The 25,936-nt window shown below is 36.9% G+C and overlaps 1 protein-coding gene across 1 annotated transcript in view; it reads left to right on the top strand.

Annotated features, from left to right (window-relative positions):
- The window catches only part of LOC135692111 (serine/threonine-protein kinase SMG1), a 43,704-nt gene that overhangs the window by 5,830 nt on the left and 11,938 nt on the right, over positions 1-25,936 (top strand). Inside the window, exons 9-61 of the mRNA XM_065210147.2 lie at positions 230-302; positions 420-517; positions 901-989; positions 1,339-1,423; positions 1,699-1,771; positions 2,010-2,161; positions 2,736-2,837; positions 2,957-3,033; positions 3,172-3,424; positions 4,402-4,532; positions 4,646-4,765; positions 5,375-5,490; positions 5,727-5,820; positions 6,065-6,166; positions 8,586-8,771; positions 8,969-9,101; positions 9,214-9,334; positions 9,631-9,720; positions 9,892-10,019; positions 10,179-10,343; positions 10,550-10,704; positions 10,893-11,064; positions 11,286-11,416; positions 11,584-11,904; positions 12,436-12,598; positions 12,868-13,730; positions 14,610-14,673; positions 15,443-15,550; positions 16,064-16,252; positions 16,500-16,644; positions 16,926-17,099; positions 17,445-17,739; positions 18,262-18,373; positions 18,770-18,940; positions 19,130-19,264; positions 19,427-19,521; positions 19,725-19,823; positions 20,107-20,269; positions 20,843-20,932; positions 21,240-21,343; positions 21,607-21,760; positions 22,072-22,191; positions 22,409-22,677; positions 22,794-22,967; positions 23,160-23,259; positions 23,492-23,564; positions 23,740-23,807; positions 24,152-24,256; positions 24,421-24,506; positions 24,735-24,873; positions 25,089-25,182; positions 25,276-25,374; positions 25,759-25,877. Coding sequence (XP_065066219.2) covers positions 230-302; positions 420-517; positions 901-989; positions 1,339-1,423; positions 1,699-1,771; positions 2,010-2,161; positions 2,736-2,837; positions 2,957-3,033; positions 3,172-3,424; positions 4,402-4,532; positions 4,646-4,765; positions 5,375-5,490; positions 5,727-5,820; positions 6,065-6,166; positions 8,586-8,771; positions 8,969-9,101; positions 9,214-9,334; positions 9,631-9,720; positions 9,892-10,019; positions 10,179-10,343; positions 10,550-10,704; positions 10,893-11,064; positions 11,286-11,416; positions 11,584-11,904; positions 12,436-12,598; positions 12,868-13,730; positions 14,610-14,673; positions 15,443-15,550; positions 16,064-16,252; positions 16,500-16,644; positions 16,926-17,099; positions 17,445-17,739; positions 18,262-18,373; positions 18,770-18,940; positions 19,130-19,264; positions 19,427-19,521; positions 19,725-19,823; positions 20,107-20,269; positions 20,843-20,932; positions 21,240-21,343; positions 21,607-21,760; positions 22,072-22,191; positions 22,409-22,677; positions 22,794-22,967; positions 23,160-23,259; positions 23,492-23,564; positions 23,740-23,807; positions 24,152-24,256; positions 24,421-24,506; positions 24,735-24,873; positions 25,089-25,182; positions 25,276-25,374; positions 25,759-25,877 — 7,737 coding nt within the window. The remainder of the gene's footprint in view (positions 1-229; positions 303-419; positions 518-900; positions 990-1,338; positions 1,424-1,698; positions 1,772-2,009; positions 2,162-2,735; positions 2,838-2,956; positions 3,034-3,171; positions 3,425-4,401; positions 4,533-4,645; positions 4,766-5,374; positions 5,491-5,726; positions 5,821-6,064; positions 6,167-8,585; positions 8,772-8,968; positions 9,102-9,213; positions 9,335-9,630; positions 9,721-9,891; positions 10,020-10,178; positions 10,344-10,549; positions 10,705-10,892; positions 11,065-11,285; positions 11,417-11,583; positions 11,905-12,435; positions 12,599-12,867; positions 13,731-14,609; positions 14,674-15,442; positions 15,551-16,063; positions 16,253-16,499; positions 16,645-16,925; positions 17,100-17,444; positions 17,740-18,261; positions 18,374-18,769; positions 18,941-19,129; positions 19,265-19,426; positions 19,522-19,724; positions 19,824-20,106; positions 20,270-20,842; positions 20,933-21,239; positions 21,344-21,606; positions 21,761-22,071; positions 22,192-22,408; positions 22,678-22,793; positions 22,968-23,159; positions 23,260-23,491; positions 23,565-23,739; positions 23,808-24,151; positions 24,257-24,420; positions 24,507-24,734; positions 24,874-25,088; positions 25,183-25,275; positions 25,375-25,758; positions 25,878-25,936) is intronic.

Here is a 25,936-nt window from a genome sequence, read left to right on the forward strand (position 1 = left end):
AATTAACGAAAAATTGAATAAGCGCCCGGGCACTTATTTTAGGCATTACGGTAGTTTAGCTAAAGATGATTTGACGAGATCTGTTTTGAGACAACATTACAACCTGTTTTAAGGCAGTATTAGGATCTATTTTGAGAAGGTTTAATGACCTGTTTCGAGACCATAAAGAGATCTTTTTGAGACAATATTGAAACTTGTTTTATGACAGTAATATAACCTTATCTTCTAGGACATTGTTGATATCTTGGTTGGCTGGCACATTGATACAAGTCAAAGTGAAGCGCTGGTTAAAAGCACCTCAGGTTTCTTTCTATAGCTTTGTTTGTTTCTTGAATACATTCTCTTTTGCTGCCAGGATGAAAAAATCTTACCAAAAATTTTGCTTGTCAATAAACTCAATATTTCAATTTGCCTTTCAGAGTGTTTGATCAGATTTCATGCTTACTGGGTTGCTGATATGGGGTTTTCCTTAACGCTTCTGAGCCAGTTTATGGAAGATATGGAAGCTTACTCTGAGGTTTGTAAATAAGGTTATCTAGCTTATACTATGATAATGATTGCATGAATAAGCTCTGTTGCCAAGGGAGTTGCGACCATTCTACCTCCAGTGTGGCAGTAACTGGGTGAATTATCATTAGATGGAGTAGGGGTACACCCGATCCACTAAATGCCTTATGAAGAAGCCCTAAAGGCAAAAAAACATTATATTTCTTCTCAGTGGCAATGGGACATTATCCATTTAGTATTATGTGGACTTGATCTCAGTTACCAACACTTTCTCATGCATCTTTTTGTTTTAAACTGGACAGCAAAACATAAGAATGTAAAATCCTTAAATGTTTTTTAATAGAGTAATGAAAGAAAAACATGAACTCCATGAAAAATGCCTTGCTTCATTAGGTGCTCAAGAATGCATTCCAAAGTGACAACAACGAAGAAGAAACAAGCTCAGCTTTTAAAGCATTGCCGAAGCTGAGCTCTCTTGTCAGGTATGCGAATTGCGAAAGCAGTTTTTGAAGCCTACTCTCAATTGCTTACTTTTAATTATTAATTCCTAGTAATTAACTCATCATAATTTCAATTGATCAAAGAATAACATCATAATGATAATTTTTGTCACTATGAGCTACTGTTCTCGGTTGGATCTCTTTCAGTACATCCATATATCATTTTAGAAAACGATGTTATAAACATGTGTTCCAGTTTAATTTTGCAGTAAATATTGTACCTTGTATCTTTGTACAGTTTCTTATCGTAGTTAAATTGCTAGTTTTAATTTCCAACTTTTGATGTTTCTTTGCAGTAATTAAAGTATGTTCTTTTTTATTTCCCGCCCAGTGTTTTTACGACAGTTGTCTCAGGAATTGGCGACCTTTTCATTCCGGGCAGAGGTTGCCTTGTCAACGCATCATACGTCAATGAAGTATGGTTATCTCTTTTCACACAATTTTCTACCTGGCTTTTGTACTTCATTATACACTTTCGCATTGCGTATTAGAATAATTTTAAATTTTTAGGCTTATGGTCTGTTATAAATACGTGAAACATATTTATTTGGTACATAATTAGTCATTTTTTACAATACTTTTTTAATAATTTTTCTGTCTTTTAAGAATACCTAAAAATGCAACCACAGTAATTTCACACACTCCGTCTATACCACTCTGCCTATTTACCTCTGCCTATATCAATTTATAGACGGTGACAAGAATAATCCAGTGTACAGACATAACATCGTATGGTATTCAGTTCGAGAAGCTTCTAATTTCAGGTACGTTCTTTTTCCTTATTTATTGTTCTATGTAGGAAAGCTCAAATATTACCAAAGACCCCTCAATAAACTGGCGATAGGGTTATAAATACGTTTTACAAGTTATATTGAATAAGCAATTCTCAATCCATCAGTCAATTTCCTTTGAATACTGCATTAAAAATTGGCGATAAAGATGTATTAATTGATTTGGGGCAGATGTTATTTAGATGTAAAGTGATCTTCTTGTGATTCACAGCAAACGACTGTTTGAAGGTGATGATTGGCTATCTAACCTCACACTTTGCACCAAACTGTCACCAAGTTGCAGATTATGTCACAGGACAGCTGTCGTCTGAAGAAACTCTCTCTTATTGTCACTTAGTATCCATTTTGTCGTTATTAGAAACCGTAAGAATCTGCATTCCTTTTTTTAAAAATGCTTCTGAAATTGTTTACTAATTGTATTCAATGTAAATTTGCCTAGAGTATACTGTAAAATTTAAACACAAGAAAATACTCAAATTGATTTTTAATGCGCTTTTGAAAGTAATGCTTCGATTTATGAACAATTGATTGCTGATCTTAACAATTAAACTAAAGAATGCACTGGTGTGCTTGTTTCTTAATTTATCGAAGTTTGTTATGATTTTTTGTCATTTGAATAATATTTTAATTATCGTAATGCGAATATCCTTATATTAAATGATTTCCTGAAGATTATTTCTCCCTTTTCCTTCATATGAAGAAAGGAACAAATTTCGGGCTGATTTTTATGCCATTTACTGTTGATTAATTTAAACGGCGATACAACGTGTTAACTTGCAATTGAAATATTTTATTTTGATTATGCATCAACCATTCGAAACCTTTATAACCTCAGTTCTGAAGTGTTCTGAAGAAAGGTTACTCTGTTTTTAATGATACCGTGGTTATCTAGGACCCCACACGTTATTAAAGCCTATGATTTTACTTCTTATCGCAGATGTTTCTCAAGGTAGGCGTGTCAGTTCCGGTCAAAGTCGTCAACACTCTATTTCATGCCGATTCTGCGCTTTATAAACTGCGCAGTGTCAGAAGTGCAAAGGTAATCCCTCGGTGTTATCGTCCTAATCTACAATTTTCTACTCTGCTCAGAATAGATACCTTTAACCAGAAATTGCTTAATTCCTTCATGTTTGTTATTTCATTTTTGTGCTGTTTTAGGTCTACGCTTTGTTACTGCGAACATTCGAAGCACTATTAAGCACAAAGAACATTCCTATTGTCCAAGCAGCTTACAAGTAATTATTATTTTTCAATTTGAAAACTTTCTTTTTTTTGTTTCAGTCTTAATCGTTTTATTTGCTTGATACAAGTTAATTTAAATTTGAAATTTTTTTGTTTCCTTCGATTTTCACGAGCTTAAGTTTTCATCGTAGATGCTTGGCTGATGACGTTGCAGAGAATTTTCATACACTCAAGGCTCTCACTGCAGCTGACTGGGATGACGTTACTGGCGAGGAAATTACCGATGCAGAAGGAGAAATGGCGAATAGTGAAGCAACTAAAGAGGCCGAAATACAATCAAAGCAATGTGAAAATGGAAGCAGGGCAGAAGAGATACATGACCATATCATATTTGATCTGTCGGTTCTTGCTGAAATAGTGACATACAAATCAGCCATTGTTGGTGTAAGCAAAGCTTTATTTTACTCGTGTCAATCTTTGTCAAGCTCTATAAAAGTCAAGTGATATAAAAGTTATCACATTTTGCCCAGTTTTGCTTGTCCTTTATACGTCTGCTTTGATTCTGTGATTTTCTGTGCTGGTTTCATTCCCTGGTATTTATTCAGAATTTTTTCGAAGATAGAAGTGTGGCTTGTTTAGCACAGCTAGTTACTCTTTTTCCTCGTCAATTGACTGTGCTACAAAGGGATGTTTCAAAATCAAGGATGCTACTATTATTACAGCAGGATTTCCTAAACTATGGGCTCGTCGCAGCCTACATGTTGGTTTACCCTTTATTTTATCTCTAAGCTTTTCCGAGCTTTTGTTCAAAAGAGCTATAGTGAGAAATCTGTAGTATGAGATGAAGGTAGTGATTCACAATGGCTACAAAATTTTTTTTCTTTGCTAGATTCCGGTGCACCAATTTTTATGTTTCTGCAAAGTTTTGGCTTCATTACGCTAGACTATGTTGAATCATTCGATCGTTTGTTTGCCCTATTAAACAAACGTTGAATAAGATTTTCTGAAAAATTGTTTGTAAATATTTCTAGTCTCTTATTAAACAGCTTGTGCCAAGACTCTGTCTCAAATGTGGATAAGTTAGTAGTTGAATGAATATGCCACAATTAAATTTATTCAACTTGCTACTTCTTTAAAGAAAAACAAACAACTGACTTTCGTTATCAAAAATATTGAAAAGAAATGATTCTATTTTCATGCTTGATCCCAAATTCTATATTTTCGTGGTTTTTTGGAGGCACCAGGACACGGTTAGTTTTAGCAGTTAACGATCCTTGTTTTTGAAGTTTTGGCTACATTACCAGATATGACATTAGCAGAGAACTTGCTTCGAATTCTAATTGGGGTTTAATAATATTCACTTTACCTGCTTATTTAGCTAGTAGTTTCTAATCTTCTGTTCGCATTTGTTTGGTTTTTAGGCTTGGAATGTCAACCCAAACACATTTCATTTGCTAACAAACACCATCTCACCGCTAAATGAAGTTGTTGCAGTACGGTATCCTTTAGTGCAGTTCAGCATAATATCGACACTCTATACCCATTCACAGAGGTGCGTTTCTTGTTTCTATGACATTTTTATGACTATAGATATATTGCTAACTGTACTTAGCGGCTCCTTTATACGCCATTCTCAACATTGCTAATCTGTACTTTTTGTTGTAGATCCAATCATTTCTTGCATATTGGAAATGCGAAGAAAACCATTGTGTCACAAGAGTTTTCGCAAATAATTAAGATTATTTGCCACATTGTATCTGACCTCTCCTCTTCACCAGATTCGAGGTAATCGCAGTTCTTATTGAATGCTTGATTTTGTTATAATGAAGCTGAATTGATCAGTTTCAGTAAGGTGCTTAAGCTTGCAGCAGTCGTTTTAATACTATGCTGTATTATTTAAGACTGCTTCATCCTTTAAAGATGCTGAGATGCAGAACCACCGTTTCGCTTCAGCACATTTTTAATTTGTTCCTAATAGCGACTGATTGAATAATGTTCCTAGGTTCGAACAGGCGTATCATAAGCCATAGAACAGTATATAATTTTCGTTCTCCTGCCACGAAGGCTCTTTCACAATGAACCTCTATTTTAATTCTATGACGTGTAGATCTAGTTTTGCAGCCTTCCATGGGAGAAAAAAGATTGACTCTTTTCGCCAAAGATAAAGAGAACTGTAGGCCAACAAATAGATAAATGCATTTGCAGGTTTTTCCTTTCAATACAGTCGGGTTGCCAGGAGAATAAATGTTGTGATCCTTTGAAGCGAGTAACGCTCTAGTACGAGAAAGTCATAATTGGTCATAATTTTGGCAATTTTTGTTTTCATATTATCGATCAACAACAATGTTATTTTATATGTCCATATGATTGTTCTGTTCATTGATGACATTGCAGGGAAGTTTGTACCTTGTGGCTAACCGATATCGTCAAAACACTTCAAGGGATTTCATCATATCAGTTCAAGACATTTGAAAATTTGTCATCTTTGTTTGATGCACAGATAAATGCTTGTAAGTGCTAAATTAAAATATTTTAAAATGCATTTATGTCAATGTTTCGTTTCTTTCTTATTTATTGTAAGATGTTTACTGTTGGATATGACCATTTCTTTGCTTCACCTTAGCTCGAAGCGGGCAGGCGATTTTGGCCTTATCGTTACGCAAAAATCTCAAAACTTTGTCAATTTGTATCATGAAAAAGCACAGTTTTAAGCGCTGAATATGCGATTCTTTTCTTTGTTTTGTAGCTTTCAGTGCGGAGAAGTCAGTGGTTTTTCTGTCTGCTATGTGCCTTGAGGCCTTTCTCAGTGGAGAAACTACGTGTGAATTCACTTTGCCAAGGTAGGCCTATTGCCGTGTCTTGTTTTTATCAGTTCAGGTTGTGGTAATTCTATTTTCAAAGTTGTCATTCGCTGCAAGTCTACTTTAATTTTTGAAGATCAAAATATTGATTTATCATGTGGTTGCTCATGATACATAATCTAGCGAAACCTTTTATGGTATAAGATGTGTCCTCCAGCTATTATTTATTAATTCTTTAGTAAAAACCCTTTGACATGGTATCTGTTTCTCTTCTTGCGCCTAGGGTGTTGATCGAGAACTTTTTTCACCTCAACGACACGAGGCCAGAAATACAAGACATGTTTCTCAAGATCATTTTGAAGTTTCCAGTGGATGTCCTTGCAGGGTAAAAGTTTCATCTGTTTGCTTTAGCGTATTACAAAGACACTCAAATGATACTAATGTATTCCATTAGAATGTGTTAGGTGACTAGAATTTCTTTGTTGCGACAATATTCAAGTGTGGGGAAGTTTTTTTGTTGACGTAATGTTCAGTGCGCTGTGAGTTGCATGTAATTGAATTAACAATCAAACATTTTTGAGTGAAAGAAATTTTGGGCACATATTTTAATGACATTTAATTTTCAAACAAATATTTTGCAGCAAAATGATTTATTTCTGAGAGGTTTAAGACAAAATTTTGTATTTTGATATAGATATCATTCGGTGTTTTGATAAGCATTCGAAACAGAAAAAGCTTTCTCACAAAGTCACAGAACATTTGCAAAATTATCGGTTATTTATGGGGTGCCAAATGGGCCAAAATTTTAAGACGGGATAGAATCTTATGAAGACTTCAAAATATCATCAAGAGTTGGATATATCTCTCTTTACAACAAAAATTCTTGACAAGATAGCATATATCCATTTCTTCATGACATTCCTAGTATCTTTACCAGAATATTTGCACAACTTCTTGATGAGATTTTCGCTGATTGCTTGATGAGATTTTCAAACCGAATTTTGTCCCAATCGGCATGTTCACAGAATGGTCCGAAAATTGTGAGCCCGCAACATGCAAACGAGGCCTTTACTCAAACGACACCCAAAGATGGCGTTGGTGTTGCCAGAGATCGTGGGTGTGATGCAATATGGTGCGTTTTTGTTTGAAGACCTGAAAAGGTTTCGTTTCTGTAACGACGATTTAACGTATGGTTTACTGCAAGCTAAAGTCGAAGAGTTCATCGTGATCCTCTGTGGCATTTGTATAGCTATGAACCATGTGGAAACGATGAAGAACTTGGTGCCAGAACAGTCTGCAGAGTGTGGCATATGCACACACGAGATTTTTTCAGAGGCTTATCTAATGCACACAAAAACATAGGGCTGCACACACATTTTTCTGGCTACTAGAAAATTTTTAAGGACCACCCTTTATGAAACGCTGCTTTCCTTTCTTGATCTAAACAACATTTTCTTTGAAATTTTGAAATGCTGATGAATTGGGATTTTAGTATTCATAAAACAACTCGAACTTGTGTTTGTCAGTATTAGAACCATCTGCTTGTCACAAGTTGAAAAAGTTGATGTCTGTAACTAAATTAGAGAACATGTACCACTTTTGCTATGTGCATTTTAACTTGCAGTAAATCAAACGTTAAATCGTCGTTACAGACAGGGGTGGATCCAGAGCAAATTTGAAGGAAGGGCAGTTGGTAGTGGAGGCGCTGAAAAATATTCAAAAATTGGTTACGAGAGTACGCTGTATACAACAATTTCAGATACCTTTTCAGAAAAAACAGCATGACTTTGAGGCACTCCTTGAAGCAAATTAACCTACCGGTCCAAGAACCTTTTTCATCTGATTCTCATTCTTCTAAAGGGGCGCACAATTTCCAAAAAAAGGGCGCCAGACTTGCTTCAACTCATTGAGGGAGGGGCAACTGCCCCTAGTTGCCCCCCCTTAAATCCGCCACTGGTTACAGAAACGAAACCTTTTCAGGTCTTCAAACAAAAACCCACCAGATTGCATCGCACCCACGATCTCTGGCAACACCAACGCCATATTTGGGTTTCGTTTGAGTAAAGGCCTCGTTTGCATGTTGCGGGCTCACAATTTGCGGACCATGCCGGTTGGGACAAAATTCAGTTTGAAAATCTCATCAAGCGATCAGCGAAAATCTCATCAAGAAGTTGTGCAAATATTCTGGTAAAGATACTAGAAATGTCATGAAAAAATGAATATATGCTATCTTGTGAAGAATTTTTGTTGTAAAGAGAGATATATTCTAATCTTGATTATATATCCAACTCTTGATGATATTTTAGGGTCTTCACAAGATTCTGTCCCGTCTTGAAATTTTGGCCCATTTGGCGCCCCATAGTTATTGGTCAATGGTATTCACAAGCTAGCTGTCTTCATATGGTTATGTTTATGGGAGAGTAAATTGGGCAAACTCTTGTAGCACCCGAAAGGGAGCCAATGAAACTGCATTATAGTTCGATTCGCATGTCATAGCTGGGAGAGAGAAATCGAAGGGATGTCTTGTGTTAGCGGGTCATCTGCCTTTGAAATAATCTGCATTTTTTAAACATTTGCCGGAAGGAACCTCTCGTTCAATAAGAAGAGCTGGAGATCATTTTAGAAGTCGGGATTGAAGATGAAACTAGATATTTGGGATTGAAAATGAAACTAGATGTTTATCTACATTTTCCCATTTGATTCGAACATAATAATGAACGTTCTTGCACTACATGTCGCTGCAGTTAATGTAATTATGTTTGATGCCTCTTTTTTTATCCTCAATTTTCATCCTCTTTTCAAAGGGTGGCTGCTTCTCAATCGCTTAGTTGTATCAGACATGCAAGTGAAGGTCACTTCAAGGAAGTCACGTGCAGAGAAGACATTTGGTTGGCTAAGAAGTGTCACATGATGAGGACTGCTACAGGCACTCTGCGGTCTCACAACTTCAAAGTGATCATGGGCCACATTTTGCAAGGTCTCCACTCAAAGTAAGTGTCACTTGTTCATGATCATCCTCTAGGATTTATGGCCAAAAACCCCTTTTTGATTAAGTACGCCTCCGTACCATCATCTTTTACTAGGCACTTCTAGTATTTTTGTTTTGGAGGCTGGTCTCCCGTCCTTGTTTGGCGATCGTTACCTATTTAGATTGTGACTTTTTTCACGTTTTATCTCTTTCGTCCAGAAATGAGGCCACCTGGATTCAAGACATCTACTTTGCCTGCCAAAGACTCGGGAAGATAACACCGCCTGCAATGGGTGACATGAATTGCATGCAGAGGCTTTGTTTGTTACACGATTCCAGTCTCCCACTAAACGTAAGTTTTTCTCAGATAAGTTTCACTGACAGTGCACAACTTTCCAGCCCCTGGCTTCATCAATCAAAAACAAGCATTTCTCGTCACTTAAAAGTGTTTTTACTAATTTCAGGTGAATTGCTCCGGGGAATTGCTTTGGTTTTGGGCCACTTGGGAAGCGGCTCAGTTTTGCCTTTTAGCAAGGCTAAAGACCCCATTAGGAAAGGCAATGGAAACCTTTAATGCCATTGAAGGTATAATTTACCTTTGCTTTTATAGTGGTTTTCATTGTTAGCGTTATTTCTCTATTTATTTTCCATTTTGCCAGAAGTGGTACATAATTGTTTGAATTTTTTAAAAAGTGTGCCAGTTTTACATTTTTCGATTATCGTTAATGGAGAGTTATCACCATTGATCATCACCAACTCTAGCAGCGGAGTCACAATCAACAGATCTCGTCTTAAAAGAGCATAACACATTCTACAGTATTTGTAGTTTGTGTGTGATATATTAAGGCTATTTGTAGCTACACATTTTCCTGTTTCTCAAGGAGTGCTTAAAGATTTGGAACAAAGTCTGCAGGGTGACATGTCACGTCTGTCTGCAAGTAACGGGGAGAAAATGGCAGGCTCAAACCGAGGTATGTGTCGGTCATAATCAATTTTCAGTTCTTTTGATGCAGAAACATAATGTGTGCAAATAAAGCTTTTTATTGTATACAACTTATGTATGTTATTCTTGCAAAACGTGATTTATTTTTTACCTTTTTTACTGACAAGAAAACCAAGCCACATTCTAATTTTTTTAACAGCTTCAAACACTACGCATGACCGAAAACTGCGCCAGTCGCTATTATTGCTCCAGTTTTTAGAAAGTTTGGAAAAACAGATGTACAATGCATTTGAAGGATGTGCGGTATCGCTGCCCCAGCCCATGCGTGTAAGTTTCTCGCTATTTTCAATTAGTTGTACCCAAAGCTTATTTCATTTGCTTTAGAGCTTTGTATATCATTCGTGATAAAATCTCCCGAGAGTCGATTCATTAGAAGATGTTTTCAATTCTCTAACTGCTAATACCAAAATGTTTCTTTTTCTTAAGGCTGTTAGAACTTTTTTTCGAACGAATAAGACAACATGTCAGGAGTGGTTGATGAGAATTCGTGAACCTGCATGTCACGTGGCTGCAATGGTTGGCTGTCCAGCAACTGCGATCAGATATGGCTTTTCATGGCTAAAATCGCTTAAAGACAGCGGATGTGTGCACGTAAGTTCTACATCGGTCTGGGCGAATTTCCCTTTCTTTAATGTCATAGCGCCTTTTGTATTCCCGTATTCCCATATTAAGTTACGTCATTAAGAATGAAAAATACCCGGCAGATTTACTTGGTACTGGGCAAAGATGAAATTACTGCCTCACTTTTTGATGCTTTGAATTCAAACAAATAATTCGATATACAATTTCTGTTCTAGGGTGCCGAATTTGAGAGAGCTGTTGTTGTTGTTGCGAGCTGCCTTTGTCAAGCACAGTCTTGGGAATCTGTAAGTGGTCTGCTTGAATGGTGTAAAAATGTTGCTGGACGAAACTTCTTCTGGCTTCAAGGCTTTGTCTCAAAATCGAAAGGATGGTAAGGAACAATATTTCCCAAAAATTGTAGTTGCGATTATGAACTATCTCTGTATAATTTATTTGTACTTAACTACATTCAGTTGGAACTTATCATGCTCTTTGTTTTGGTTAAATGAGAAGAAGAAAAAAGACTAATTTTAGGTTCTAAAAACCAACTAACGATTTGTCGCGCTTCTTGTTTGATAGTTTAGAGAATGCCAGTGAACAGTTGAAGAGTGGATTGGAGAAATATCTGTCTCCCGATAGACAACTCCTTGAACACGTCGAAGACCAAAGACAAAAGAAAAAACTGACAGTCCTGACTAAAGAGCCTGTAATCCATTCAGATGCACAAGTCACTAATTCCCTTTCAAATGAGGTAGGCCCGCACTTTATGCTCATGCCAGACGCAAACTTTAATTTAAAGAGTTTAAACTCGATTAGATCATTCCTAAATATATGGCCATGGATATTAGTGACAAGGGTTTTGTTGACAGAAGCAATCTTTTCGATTTGAGTAGTTAGATATCAACAAAACTGTCAAGGGTGACTGCTGCATTTTTTGTAAAGTTAAGTCTAAGTTATCATTCGTGTTTTCAGGTCCTGGATTGCTACATGAAGCTTGGCGATTGGAGCTCAGTCCAAAATTGGTGCCAGCACCTCTACGAAATGAATCAGAAGCTACACAACGTACAGGGCTTGTCAGCGAAAGTCGATCTGAATTATGTTAAGTAAGTGTCATACCTGGAATCATCTAAAACTGCTTGTAATTGCCTGAGATTATGTAATATTTAATGCTAATGCTTTTCAGGAAGACGTGTAAATCTTAGTGACACGTGATAGTTTTAACCTAGATATCAACTCAGCATCGCTGCTTCATGACAAACCTTCTTTTTAGAGCCATGGCCAAGTTTGATGATAATGACTTCCCAGGCGTTAGAGAGCAGCTTGAGCTGATACCAGGTGCAACCATATCCAATGTGTTGCAGGAGCAATTTCCTGTATTGGGGACTGTTCACGAAGAGAAGGATCACAGTGTTGCCTCCAAGAAGGAAAATGATAGCAAGAGCGTGTTAAGATTGGGGGTAGGCTCATGGAAAGCCCGTGAACTGATGATGCAGAGTAAACTGTACCTTCTACAAGCATTGACACTATATTGGTCATCAGGACTAAACACATTGAAAGGAAGAAGAAGCGATAGTTTGCATAGCACATCATGGTTAGTATTGCAATGCTCTTCCTTTGCAAAATTCTTAAAATCTCTTTAATATAGGGAGATATTCTTAACTTTCTTATAAATGCATTGCATTTTGCTCTGAAATTAATTCCTTCCAATATCCGTTTAAAACAACTGAATAGCCAAAAACTGAAATGAAAAGCAGCGTTTTATTTCAATAACCTAGCTTGCGCAAGTACCAAATGAATTTTGATATAGCCACTTTGAATTTGTTGTCTAGATCAATTAAAGAATTTATTTGTTATTTTACTGTTTCACATCTCACCCCATTTTTATCATATTCACATGAATTTGCTTATCCTATCTTCTACTTATTTTACAACACCTTTGTTTTCTTTCTTTTGTCAAATTGGGCTTGTGATGTGTACTCAAAATAAGCAATACTTCTAACATAATACCCATCATCCCTTTTTAAGCTTTTTGGACGTAATTGAATTTGACGCTTATTTAGTGTGCATCTTTAATCTTTGTTTATGATTTGTATTCTTAAAGCTTGGTTTGTCTGTTTTGCAGGGAAACACTAGAAGAGCTTCTTACACGCGCCAAGGATACTTTAATGACGCTAGTTCGCGACTTATTCCTTTGCGGTGTTCCAAATGAATCTGCACTGATCACTATGCAATTGAGAACTTTATCTACGATCCACGATACATTCTTTGCATTGTCAAACGATCAAGTATGCAGAGGCAACTTCTTTGCTAGCATTGAGTTTGACTTATATGTACATGGCATTTATCTGGCAAGATCTAGTCATGCAATGGTGTTATGATGTTTTATGTTTTACCATTTTAGCTTCAAGTCGTTTTCATCTTGTGTGTCAATAGCTGTGCAGAAAGATCTTTCGTTGATTATTAATAAAACACTGATGTTGTAATGTATGCTAATGCAGATCTTTTAAGGGATGCTTAACATATTGACGTCAAAATGTTTCTCCAAAATCTGCAGGACAATGAAAGTTTTACGGTGAAGATTTCGAATATCCAGAGATGTTTAGACCACAGTAAGACAGATGCCGGTGTTCTCAACGAGGCTCTGCAGTCTGCATCATATCTTCAGTTCCATCACTCTGCAAACAAGAAAGGTTGGGTGGCTCAATCGTCAAATGCACTCAGTGAGGTTTCTGGAATATCGTCGTTGCAGGTTTATTCTGCGAAGCTGGCTAGAAAGCAAGGAAATGTGAAGTTGGCAGAGGCCTTGCTTGCTAAACAGCTGTTGTTGTCTGAAGGTAAAGGTCACTCTGATAGCAAGCTGCATAACATCGGCAATGCACAAATAAGGTTGAGACAACTTTCAACTTCTGCTCATTCAGGAAAAGTCTCAGACCCCTTGTCAGCTGTTGAGATTCTCAGGGAATCTGCTAAACTGAAGCGAGTTCTCGGTCAAAGCTCTGATGCCGCTGACACCTTGTGCTCAAGTATAATTTTGGCTGAAAGGCATCATTTATCTGTGCAGAAAACGACAGGCGCCTGTAGATTATCAGAGGTTTCAGCTAGTTCGCTATTGACGCTCTCCCGCTGGCTGCTTGCAGAACCTAAACTGCTTAACTCACTGCCAAATGAAGTTGATGATCCTGTGCTTATCGGGGCTAAAATCAAAGAGATACTGAAGATTATTGTGAAGACTGGTGGCCTTTCAGTAAAACTTCTGCAAAATGTGAGCTTTTCTGTTATTTCGTTGCCAGAATGTGACAAGATTTGTGGCCAGCTGCTGCATTTTTCTACCCATCGTTGTCCATCTCTTGACAAAACATGGTATGCGTACGCCGAGTGGTGCTACAAGTGGGGCAGGAAGGCAGTGGAGCAAGCAAGGCAAGCACAGCCTTTTTTAATAACACACATACACATGCTTATCTTTATTTATCTCGGTATGAAGATAATAAAATTTATCGGTCTGTTTACCGGTCTGTTTACCGGTCTGTTTACCGGTCTGTCAGAAAGTGCTCTATGCCGTATAGGCAGAGCTGTACACGCTTTTGGTGTATAGAACAGGACGGTTCTAAGTTGCTACTCCGAGTTTCACGCTAAATTCGATCATCAAACAACAGTTCGGTACACGCTTTATAAAAGTAGATTTGATACACGCTTTGGATATATACACGCTTTTAATATATACACGCTTTTGTAAGCCAAGTAAGATAATCGGTCTCGGTCTTGCAAATCCAAAATTACTACTAAAACCTGCGATTCTGCTATCGGGCAGCATTTACTAGAAAACCCAGATTGTGCAAAAAACTATAATGGCGACATGTTTTGGATTATTGGTAAAGCCCGATCGTCGTTCCACCTAGCAGTTTTAGAATCTATCTACATAAGCACGAAAAAACCGCTACTGTGTAGACAAAAGGAGTTCGTTTTCACCTTAGGACTCCATTGGTAACATTCTAATAAGCAAGCGGCACTGATTGGTCAACCTTTACAGTCATGTGCTCATGTTTCTGATTGGCCTATTTCGATCCACAACTGGGTATATATATTTCTTAGCGTAGAGTTTTCGATCTATGTTCTGACGTTTTAAACTCTGAAGAGTGTCAGACGAAAAGCTTTAGTTTACTAAATGTTTGCTTTTTTCAAAGCCATTTATAAGATAATCGTGTGAAAATTGATACTTAGTGTGTAGATGGGTTAGAAATTAAAGTTTCTGCTTCATGAAACGTATTCACAAATTCATTTGTTCTTTTCCTTTTCCAGCCGGAATGGAAAAATTGAATTGCTCGAGGAGGAGAAAGATAAAATCACCAAAATTTTACCGGAGGTATTGTTTATAGATTCGTTCTCTTTATAAAATCACAGATTCACCCTTTTAATTACCAAAGGCATATATGGATAAATACGGTACCGAATATGTATAGTTTTTGTTGTTAAGAAGGTTCTTAAAATTTCTAATGTTTTGGTGCTGGGAGTTTCTCATTATTGATTTCTAGAACCATTTTTTGTATCTGTTTCTACCCAGCCTAGCCTCCGAAGGTAGTTTTAAGGACAGTGAGAAACTATGCTTATCGAGCACTGTCCTGGTCCTTCCTCTCGATGTGACCACACCTCATAATTCCTACGCCTTGAATTACATAGAGCTGGCGACTCTCCTCACTCTGGGTGAAAGTTTGGTCATGTCAGGGACTCGAACCACGGACCCTTGGATCTGTTGTCCGCGAGCTTTAAACTCGCAAGATGTGATTTATTCAAACAGTGATGTATCATTATGGTATCCAAATTAGCGCTAAATGATTCAATAAATGGCTTTGGCATTAATAGCAAAAATAAAAAACAAAAATTTGTTTACATGAAATTAAAAAATAGATTGATTTATAAAATTAATATGATAAGACATTATAATAGTGATCATAGATATCGCAAATATAATGAAATGAAATAATAATGAAATATTATAGAATTGCCTTCGTGATCTATCAGATTTTCTTTTATGAAATTTTTCATAAAAAACCACACAGTGGATAAGTATAAAAGCAGTTTTTTGAAAATGTGTGTTTGACTTTCCTGCTTGAATGAACTGTTTTTATTTAAAGGGTACGAAACGCGAGGATATCGAATCAGTAATGTCAATCTTAAGTAAAGCCCATTCAAGTAAATTGATCTCTCCGGATGAGGATATATCAACTACAGAACTCACCGAGGTATTAGACAAATCATGTTGCATCGTAGTTTCGATGTTGTATTTTCTTTGTTCTTTTATGGCACACAATAGATAGTTGCGTCAAGCCATTTGATTTGTAATTGTATAAAAGCAGCTTCTTAGACATTCCATTACATTTCGCTATATTTCTCATAGTAACCTGTTTTCGGCATTCTACGTTTTTCTGGTGCCATTTGGTTTTTCAAAATAGTCGCTTAAAGATGTAGAGTTTTCATCTGGCTATAGTTCTAGCTAATATTACTTTCTGCTTACCTTCGCACATTATCAGACGTTTATGCTACGTTTATACATGAATGAGGTTGGTAATTCTAAAGTACAAAACATAATGCGCCAATTCCCCTTATCAGGACACCATTTAGCATATATTTCAGCAACTGATCATCCTACCAGTTTGGAAGAATTCAGAATTCAAAAGCAAGTCTTTTCTGTAGCATCATGAATGGTGCCATCTCCCGCTGTTTTGTGATATTGATGCTTATTTTCTTTGCTTCAGAACCTAACCGAAGATGACGAGGAGAAGACAAAGTATCAACTAACAATGGCGTGTCCAAACCTGATGCAAGAACCTTCTCTGATTTCATCGTTGCTCTCAATTTGGCGTGGCATCGTAGATCGCGTTTTCTCTTATTATAAGCAAGCAAGCGCTGCCTACTTCACATATCTTAAACTTGGAGATGCTCAGGTAAATACAGCGATTTTTATTAATAAATGAGAAATGTTTATTTTATTGAAAACTTTTTTTTTATTTTCTCTGCAATAGTTAATAAGAGTATTGATTATCTGCATAAAGCTTCACTTCAAAACTGCAATTGATATTGACATATTAGATGAATTTTCTACGAAACCTCTTTAGCCATCAATACTCTCCAATGGCAGTTTGAATCATCAATTCCTGTTTAATTTATTATTTTCGAATTGCCTTTTTTTAGTTGGATAATCTCAAGGAACATAGAAGTGAGCATGGCCATATCACGGCTACTCTGAGGATTCTCAGACTATTGGTGAAATATTCAGGAGAGCTGAAACAGGAGCTTGAAGCCCAGCTGGGTCAGACTCCAACAAAACCATGGAAAGGTAGTCAGACCTTGGTTCACATGATCTACTTTATAATGCAATTAAGATTTACTCGGATCGAAACCACTGAGTCCTTGCATTTCAGTAAATAAACTCAGCGACTGATAAAGCGCCGGATTTTGTTATTGAAGGCCTGAAATCCGTAAATTTCAGTTTTCAGTTTTGTTGTTGTTGGTGAATAACTAAGTAACATTCTGATTACTTGAGAATCTGGAAAATACAACATGTTCCCAAATTTATCTGTTCATTTTTAATGTTGTTTTGGTGTTGTTTTGTTGCAGGGATCATTCCGCAACTGTTTGCTCGTCTAAACCACCCTGAAATATACGTTCAAACGAGTGTGGCAAGCTTGCTATGTCGCATCGCAAAAGACTTTCCTCATCTCATAGTCTACCCAACCGTGGTTGGTTGCAGTGACGTCATCCCTGCTCAGCTAAGCAAAACATCTGCCGCTGGTTTGTATTCTCACCTTCATCTCTATCATCAAACGTTCATCTCTATTTGCCATGTGTTATGTGTTAACTTTAGGAACGTTTCCCTAAAATTGCATTTTAGATACTCGAAACTGATATAAGAATGAGGCGACTGCTTGAAAATGTATTCCTTGCAAATAGAGAACCCCATAAATAGTTATGTTGTAGACTTTTCATTTCATCAATGTAAGAACACTGATTTTAGTGCTATGCAAATTAAGGTCGGCCACAACTCAAAGGGCAGTAGCTACGTTTTCAGGGTTTATATTTTCCATTCTGTTACAACAGTTTATAACATAAAGTATTTTTGTACAAAACCAATTTCAGGAATTTTGAAAGGCTATAAGCTGATGGACACATCGGAGTACTGTGATCAACCTCAAGATGACGCGGCTGAGGGTGAAAATGAAGAAGGAAATAGCCAAGATGATATGCAGCAAGAAGGAGTGAACGACAAAATCTTTCAGAGCTCATTACACACAATATTGGACTCTTTGTCTAGCGATAACCCTTGCCTCGTCAGTGAAGTAAAAACAGTTGTAAAGGAATTAAGGCGAATTACTCTACTTTGGGACGAACTTTGGATTGGTTCATTAATGCAACTCAATCACGAAGCACAAAGGTATTCTGCAATGAAGTTCTTGTTTCACGCACCTTTATATCATAAACGCCTTTGTGTGTGAACACTAAAGCATTTCCATACGTTACCAAATTCTTTTCGTATCGGATCAATTTTGTTATCGGATAGATGTTCGGTTGATATACTTTCACCTAGAGCTGATATGCTCTTTGTCGTTTTAATGGCGTCAGGTCACTCCGCTTTGAATGTGTTATGAAACCATATCGAATCATATTTGAGCTGATATTTGAGCACAAGAATCCATTTCGGCTAGGGTCTGGATGTTCTGTTTCATAAAGGTAGCTTCGTTTTCATTTCTCACAGTGACATTTAAAGGGATGCCAATAGTACTACATACCACGTTGATGTGCAATGGCTTGAAGTGAACACAGTCTTGTGTGAACACTGACGCTTGTTTCAAATATTTTCGAAAGCATCGAAAGTGACTGCTCGCATCAGTTTGCCGAAGTAAAGTTTGTATCATTGAGAGAGTACCATAAAGAGAATAATTTCATTAAATTCTAGGCGAATTCAGCAGTTGAAAGAAGAAATCCATCGTGTTAATGAAAACCAGACGTTGTCTGCACCACAGAAGACTGCTTTGATCAAAGAAAAGTACACGGCCCTCATGAAACCTGTAAGTTGTTGTTGCATTTATGTTGTTGTTGTTTTCCTATGCTTCTAACCAAGCCCGGGTGAGGGTTGGTTTGAGACTCGGGAAGAAATTTGTCGTCCTCAAGGGTTCCATTGTTTTTTGGCTAAGATTTTGGGTCATTTGTAACAGCCAGAAGAATGTCGTTAGAGCGGAAAATCTCTATGTGGTTTGATTATGTCGTCGGCCGTTTGACAATAACGCTATTTTCCATTCTTTGTTAACGTTTAGCATTGTTAAATGTTAAAATATAAATTATATGGTATTCTCAGAATGAATATATTTCCATACAGGCTGTTGAATCTATTATTGATCACAATGAAATTGTTTGTTAAGACTCATTTCATTTTTTGTTTTTAATTATTGGTTTATTCTAACTAGCTTGTCTTCTCTCTGGAACGTCTTGAAAAAATCACTAGTCAAGAACCGGAAACCAAGCACGAAGAAAGCTTCCAAAAAAGCTTTGGTCATACTGTGCATAAGGTCATTGAGAAGCTGAAAATGCCTATTGACCCCTCCGACCCACAGAAGAACTGGGAACCATTGAAACAGGTGAGAGATTCTTTAGTTGCAAAAAGAATCTACTTTTCATGTCCTGTTGCTGAATTTTGAAGTACCAACCGGACTCTGTTCATTTGTATTCATTTAAGATGTTCTTCGCAGTGATTTCTTTTTTTATTTGATTTATCAATTCCCCATGACTGTAAGCTTCTGAGAGAACGGGTAAACTATTTCTTACAGCTGCACGCTGCCCTGCATGCAAGAACTAACCGGAGGTCCATGAATACGTTATCAATGGAAGAGATAAGCCCAATTCTTGCTAAGGGAAAGTTTCAACATATGCCATTGCCAGGGTTTGACTTCAGTGGAAACCAGGTCAGTGTTTGGCGATCATACCTCCTTATCATCCTGCGTTTTGCTTGTTACTACTCTTCATCATTTTGTCGGTCTCTTGTCAGTTAACTTATTATAATCATTTGAATGAATTTGCTCTGTAGGTAGGCGAACAATTTATAACTGTCTTGCAAATATTAATAGGTTTTGATTCTTGAGTCGTTTGCCGACGAAGTGGTGATCTTGCCAACAAAGACAAAACCGAAGAAGTTAGCCATGATTGGATCAGATGGGCATAGGTCAGTGTCAAATCCTTTTTGTTTTTTGCAAGATCTTTTTAGATTGCACAATTATTGTTCGCAGAAGGACTGCGTATTTGACTATTCATTATATTTTTGAAAGTTATTTTGTATGAAAGTTCTGTTTCTATACTTAAACTCTCTTTATAGTTGCATCGTAATTTCGTTTAGAGCTCCGTGCTAAGACAAGGTTTTCCTTCCAGATATACGTATCTGTTTAAAGGGTTGGAGGATCTTCACCTCGACGAAAGGATTACTCAGTTCTTAGAGATTTGCAATCATATGTTTGCAAAGGATGAGAAGTATGGATAAATGTTTTGCTTTTAAGATATTGTATTATGTCGTCACTAACTTATTCTTCATCCTCATTTGAAGACCTTTCTAACTGCTTTTGCGCTTTTCCTTGCCTATGAGACGTTTAGCTATGTTATGTTAAGGTGTTACTTATGTAAGGGTTAAAGTTTATCAATTATAATAAGATATTTGAAAATTTAATCTTCCATGTTCCCGGCGTAAACAAGGCGAAATTGTTGCTTTAGTTGTTGCTCTATAGTCACTGAATATACATTATATTGGATATTGTAGGTCTTCCATCAAACGTTTTGTCGCACGAAGGTATTCCGTGACACCATTGGGCTCCAGATCTGGTCTTATTCAGTGGGTTGACGGCTCTACCCCGATATTCACTCTTTACAAACGATGGCAACAGAGAGATGCTGCCACTCAGAATATAGCCAAGGTCTCTCAGGTTGGTTTTTATTTACATATTTTAATTTTGCTTTTATTGCGCTTTAAATAATCGTTCCCCCTAGTGTGTTTTCGTTTACTTCTAAACAAGTGTCTTACCTAAGTTATCTGCAACTTTTTGCACCGTTTTCCTCTATCCGATTTCTTTAACCATACATAAATAAACTCTTCTTGTTTCGACAAAGCGAAAAAGATTTACTGAGAGAGGCTACCCAGCGGCCATTCCGCATTAGCCTCCAGTTCACAATGCATACTATTTGCCATCCTTTCTTTTCTGCCATGGTTGACAATTGATTTTGTGAAAGCGTTTTCCGTATTTGCTGTTTTTGGTATTTCCGTTACAAAATGATCGTTTCTTGAATGAGGCCTTTTCAAAAACGGCGCATTTTCAACGATGTTTTTAAATACCTTCCTTTGAGTGCAATTTTTTGTTCTGTCTAACGAGTTAACCTTAAGCAAAAATAGATTTATGTTCGTTTTGCAAGAAAACGTCTACTTGAATGGATCTTTATATTCGTTTTCTAGTTGTTGCTCCTTTCTGAATATGTATGAAAGTCTACTTAATTTCCTCTAGGCGGAAAAGACTGCTCATATCGTGCCTACAGCCCCTTTACGGCCAAGCGAGCTATTCTATAACAAGATATCGCCATTGCTGAAAGAAAAGGTATTCAGATTTGCAGGAATTCTTTATTCAAAAGTCAGATAACAAATAATGAGATATTGAGGATTTAGGATGAAGGCCAAAATGTAGAATTAACTGATATCAGATTTTTAAAGATAATGTATTTCAAAATGTTATGGCATATGTTTATTGAAACTTTTTGTTAGTGTCATAAATTTTTTACTTGGTAGGATGTAATTTTTCCAAAATATTTTGTGTTTCCGTTATTTAAAGATAGTAAATAAGCAATGTAGAAGTGACCACATATATTTAGACGTTCTAAACAAAATTGCTTATTTTTGCTTTTAAGGGTATACATGATTCCGCGAATTCAAGGAAAGACTGGCCGTTGGCGATTTTAAAGAAAGTTTATCATGAGCTTTCAGATGAAACTCCGTGTGATTTGTTGGCCAAGTACGTTTCATCGCCAATTTTCTGGTTTTAGAATGATTGTTATCCTCAGTTTTTTATTGATGATACAATTTATTATTGTCTGGATTCGTAAATCAATTCTAGAATGTGATTCACCTTGTGATGCGGTTTGGGAACTGTATTATAAGCCCCTTTGCTGCGATTAACCTGTTCCATCTTCTATTGAAAGACAGCTTATTTTTATGTCAACTAACTTGGCAGGTTTCGGAAGTACCTTCTATTTTTTTTTAAATTTTGTTTGACAGGGAGCTTTGGTGCTCTTCGACAACAGCCGCTGATTGGTGGAAAGCAACGAAAAAGTATTGTCGTTCCGTGGCTGTGATGTCGATGATTGGGTACGTGATTGGTCTTGGGGACAGGCATCTTGACAACATCCTTGTGGATTTCTCAACAGGCGAGGTATGGCTATTTACGTTTCATTTTGGAACAGGACGTAGGAGAGAGTATGAAGGCATCTCAAGAGCAGTCCAATGTTGCTATCAGCGTTTACAATTCAACAAAGCAGAACACAGCCCACGTTTCGCAAAAATTTATGTCATACGTGATGCATTTTCGCACAGCGAAGTTTAGCTGTAAAGTTTAATGACTAGTGCTACTGCACGGCTTTGTTTTCATTTTGCAATGTGCTTAAATCGATTCATCTTTTTGTACCATAAGCATGTTTATTGATCTCAGCCTTTTATCTTATTTTGAATTATTCTTATTTTTAGGTTGTTCATATCGATTACAACGTTTGTTTTGAAAAAGGGAAAGCGCTTAGAGTGTCTGAAAAGGTCCCATTCAGAATGACGAGAAACATCGAGGCAGCACTTGGCATTTCAGGTGTTGAGGTCAGATTTTTAGAATAACCTTCATTTCCACATTTGTTGTCCAGTAAACATTTCAAGCTTCATTTTCTAATCAAAGTTTGCACATTGTTAAAAAAATAATGGCATTTTGCATGCTATTTTTATCTTGAATTGAAGGACATCGTCTGTGATTTGCAAAACAGTGTTTATCTGTTTGCAATTATTGAATGGTTCCTTAAATTCTGTACTCCACGTTTAGGGACTGTTTCGAATTTCATGCGAGAGGGTGATGCAAATTCTTCGCCAAGGAAGAGAAACACTTCTTACCCTATTGGAGGCATTCGTTTATGATCCATTGGTGGACTGGACCACTGCCAACGATGCTGCCTTTGCTGGTGCTTTTTTCGGAGGCCGAGCAGCTGGGGTAGATGCTAGCAAATATAGCAAGAAAGAAATGGAAAGAAGTATTACTCAAACGTTATTGGCAACCAGAACGGCAGAAATGAGAGTATCTTTGACGTCTAACAGGTACGAAACGCGACACTTCAACAACATAATTCTGATTGTGTCACTTAAAATGTTCTCATTATATCAAGTAAAATCAAAATTGGCTTGAAAATATTTTCATGGTTATCTGTTGCTAGGGACGACTTGCTGGCAGTATTGCAGAAGCTTGAAGGAGCCCTTAGTGTTTACTGTGGAACATTAAACCAACAGCGAAATATTCAAAAGGACCGACTGGATATTCAGCACCAATATAACGTACTAATGGCCGCTATTGGGAGAGCAGACCACCCGCTGCATTCACTACAGGCAAGGTCGGTATCTTTGTTTATTTGGTCTTTTTTGTTAACCTTTGTTTATTGCTTGAAAACCCTTTTTAAACAAATCGTTTCATTTTTTATATCAGTATATGTGATATATGTCAACACGGTAAATGTGATTTAATAGAATACTTTCAATGAGATTGTGTCTGTAAATAAATAGCTCCTTAAATATTGACTTCATAGGTATGACAGACAAGAAAAGCTTGTCAATAATTTGAAGGACAACAAGCTCAAAATACAAAATAAAACAGAAGAGTGTAAGCAGTTCATTGGAGAGGACAAGGTTTGTCATTTCTAGCTGATTTTTTGTAGACCAGTTAAACGATTCAAGCAAAAAACCAAAGTTGCTATAGTTTTGTATTTAGACGTACCTATGCGTTCATATAAATTGACATTTTATAACGAGCGCGTTCATTTCTTGTAACACACAGCTCCGGAGGATTTGACAGTTTCTATTAAGGTGCTAAAACATGCCGATGAGTTGCCCACTTCCATATTGAGATGTTATTTTGTAGGCTGGATTTGACAAAGTGAGAGACAACACCATTCACGATATTTATAGCGAAATTCGCAAGCCGGTGGACATTGGTAATTCAAGTGGTTTTTTATTTCAGTCTTTTATACCTGACTTCTTTTCATTTCTGACTTTTCTTCTGTAATAACAAGGCTATTAATAATAATGTCGATTTTTGCTGTGCTGCTTGCATGTTAAACAAAGTCTTGCAATTGTCTTTTGCTTTCATCGTTCCTCTTTGTTTCGAAGGAAAACCGTTTTACGAACCTGTCGTTAGCTTCTTGCGAAGTGCCGGACAAGCAAATGTCATTGCTCAGGTAGTCTTTCTACGTTTCAAATTCCGTCTTTTCCCGATTTTTAGCTTGAATACAACATTGTCTAATCATCACTAATCATGTATTAATCATAACAATTACCGAGAATGGCATGTTTAGTTTATGGTTATTCTTTGTATATTTTTTGGAAATATGTTGGGACCTTCATCACGAATAAGATCGTAATTTTCTTAGCAGAAAAGAGTGAAATTGGCAAAAAATAAATATATATTTTCATGTTACGGTATATGATTCAGGCCCGAGATGCTTCAAATAATTTTGTCATTCGGGGTGTCCTTTTTGCCTCATAACACTTATTAAGCTAATGGATTTATTTATTTTGGTAGTGTGACCAGATGGAAACTGAACTGGCAGCGTTCCTAAGCCAAAGGCGCTCATCTCTTCGATTGTGTTTGGATTCTCTCTTTACATACACCACAATTGTTGTACAGGTATGTGTAGTCTTTATTATTTTCATTTTCTCGTCAAAATTCCTTGGTAATTTAATTGCTATATCACTTAATATTTGGTGCTCTAAACATTCACGGTTGTTTTCAGTTTTAAATGATTTTTTACGCATTTAAGATTATGTTTAAATTTTGATTTGCATTCTTAGTTTCCAAGTGACTATGCCTCACAGACTTGGTGTGCCAAGTGGATTCCATGGCTGGAACGAATAATATCACATTCCACGGCAGAAACGTGAGGACAGTTTTGAAAATTATTAATTTTTTCGTGAAAATTGTTTTGCCATTTAGTCCCGGAAAAACAAATATCTTTTCAAGGACTAGAGTTTTTATGCAATTTTAATTTCAAATTATTTTATGTTTACTTGTATATTCATCATTGAAGTTATGGTTTAGAGCTAATATTTTAAGATGTTTAAAGACCAGGAGGAATTTAAGCTAAAAGAAAATTTTTTTCTTTTAGCTGTAACACTGTTTTGAAAGAACATGATATGTCAATCCAACGTCGGCTGCGATCCAATAAAGAGAGCGAGGAGGCAGTCACATCTCTGGAGTCAAATCTGCACCAGTATTATGTAGATCAGAATTCAAAACTTGTCAAGGTCAGTGGCTACTTAATAAGTCAAGTTTCATTCATGATTGGAGAAAACAAATATCGGAAAATCAACTAAGGCTTTCATCAACACACTGCGCTTGTGTACATCCAGTTAAGCTAACTTACCATAAATACATTCAGCGGATGGTAAATGATGCTCTTTATTTGGTTTTGTAACTCACACAATTTTGTTGTTGGTAAGTCTTCAAAATTTTGTTTTAGATTAGTGAAAGGCGAGGCCAAGAACCAAAGGAAACATCTTCTTTATCGGGTCCAGTGACGGAGACTTGGAATGCAATGAGGAAATTTGTCGGAGGTAACATTCTCACATTTATGCTTGGTACTTTCTCAGGCATTGTTTGTTAATTTCATTATCTGTTGAAATAAACAATTAATGATGTTTTCACAGACGCCGGAGTTGCTGGGGCAACAAGTTTGGCTTGCGTCACTATCACAGCCTTGACTACTCTTAATGAAAGGTTTATGGCAATGGAAAATGCTGCAACAGGTTAGATTTGTCACATCTCCATTTGTTTAGCTGTGAAGCTTGTTTGTTGGCTGTTTCCGATGGTTTCTATAGAACGATTGAAGCACTTCATGTCAGCGAAGAAAACCCGTGCCATACGCACAGCGATACAAGTAGAATAGGTAGTCTTTTTAATCTAGGAGGGAGGCTTCGAGCCTTACATTCACGTATTCAGATGACCCGGACTGTCTCTAACTTTGGTGAAGGGCGATGACAAAGGTTCAACTCCTCGTTTAAATGTCACAAACGTTCTATAAAGGAATTCCCAGCCATTTGTAGTGTCACAATTGACGGATGCATATGGTCCTTATGTCTTAAGTTTTCTTGCAACGATGTCTTGACATATTTCTACCTTTTCGTCAACAGTTGCCGGTGATAAACTAATGCATTTGACATCAAGGGATGGCGATTGGTTCTTAGATGAACTCTGTACAATGTGTGGCAATATTGTCCAGCTCCTTTCCGTTTTGAAAAATAACCCACTGGTTAGTGATCTTGACTTCAATTAACCGACCTTGTGAAAGAGGAAGCACCTTTTATGTGG

This window comes from Rhopilema esculentum, chromosome 13, assembly GCF_057945365.1.
Source record: "Rhopilema esculentum isolate cy_ngs chromosome 13, ASM5794536v1, whole genome shotgun sequence".
Taxonomy (NCBI): domain Eukaryota; kingdom Metazoa; phylum Cnidaria; class Scyphozoa; order Rhizostomeae; family Rhizostomatidae; genus Rhopilema; species Rhopilema esculentum.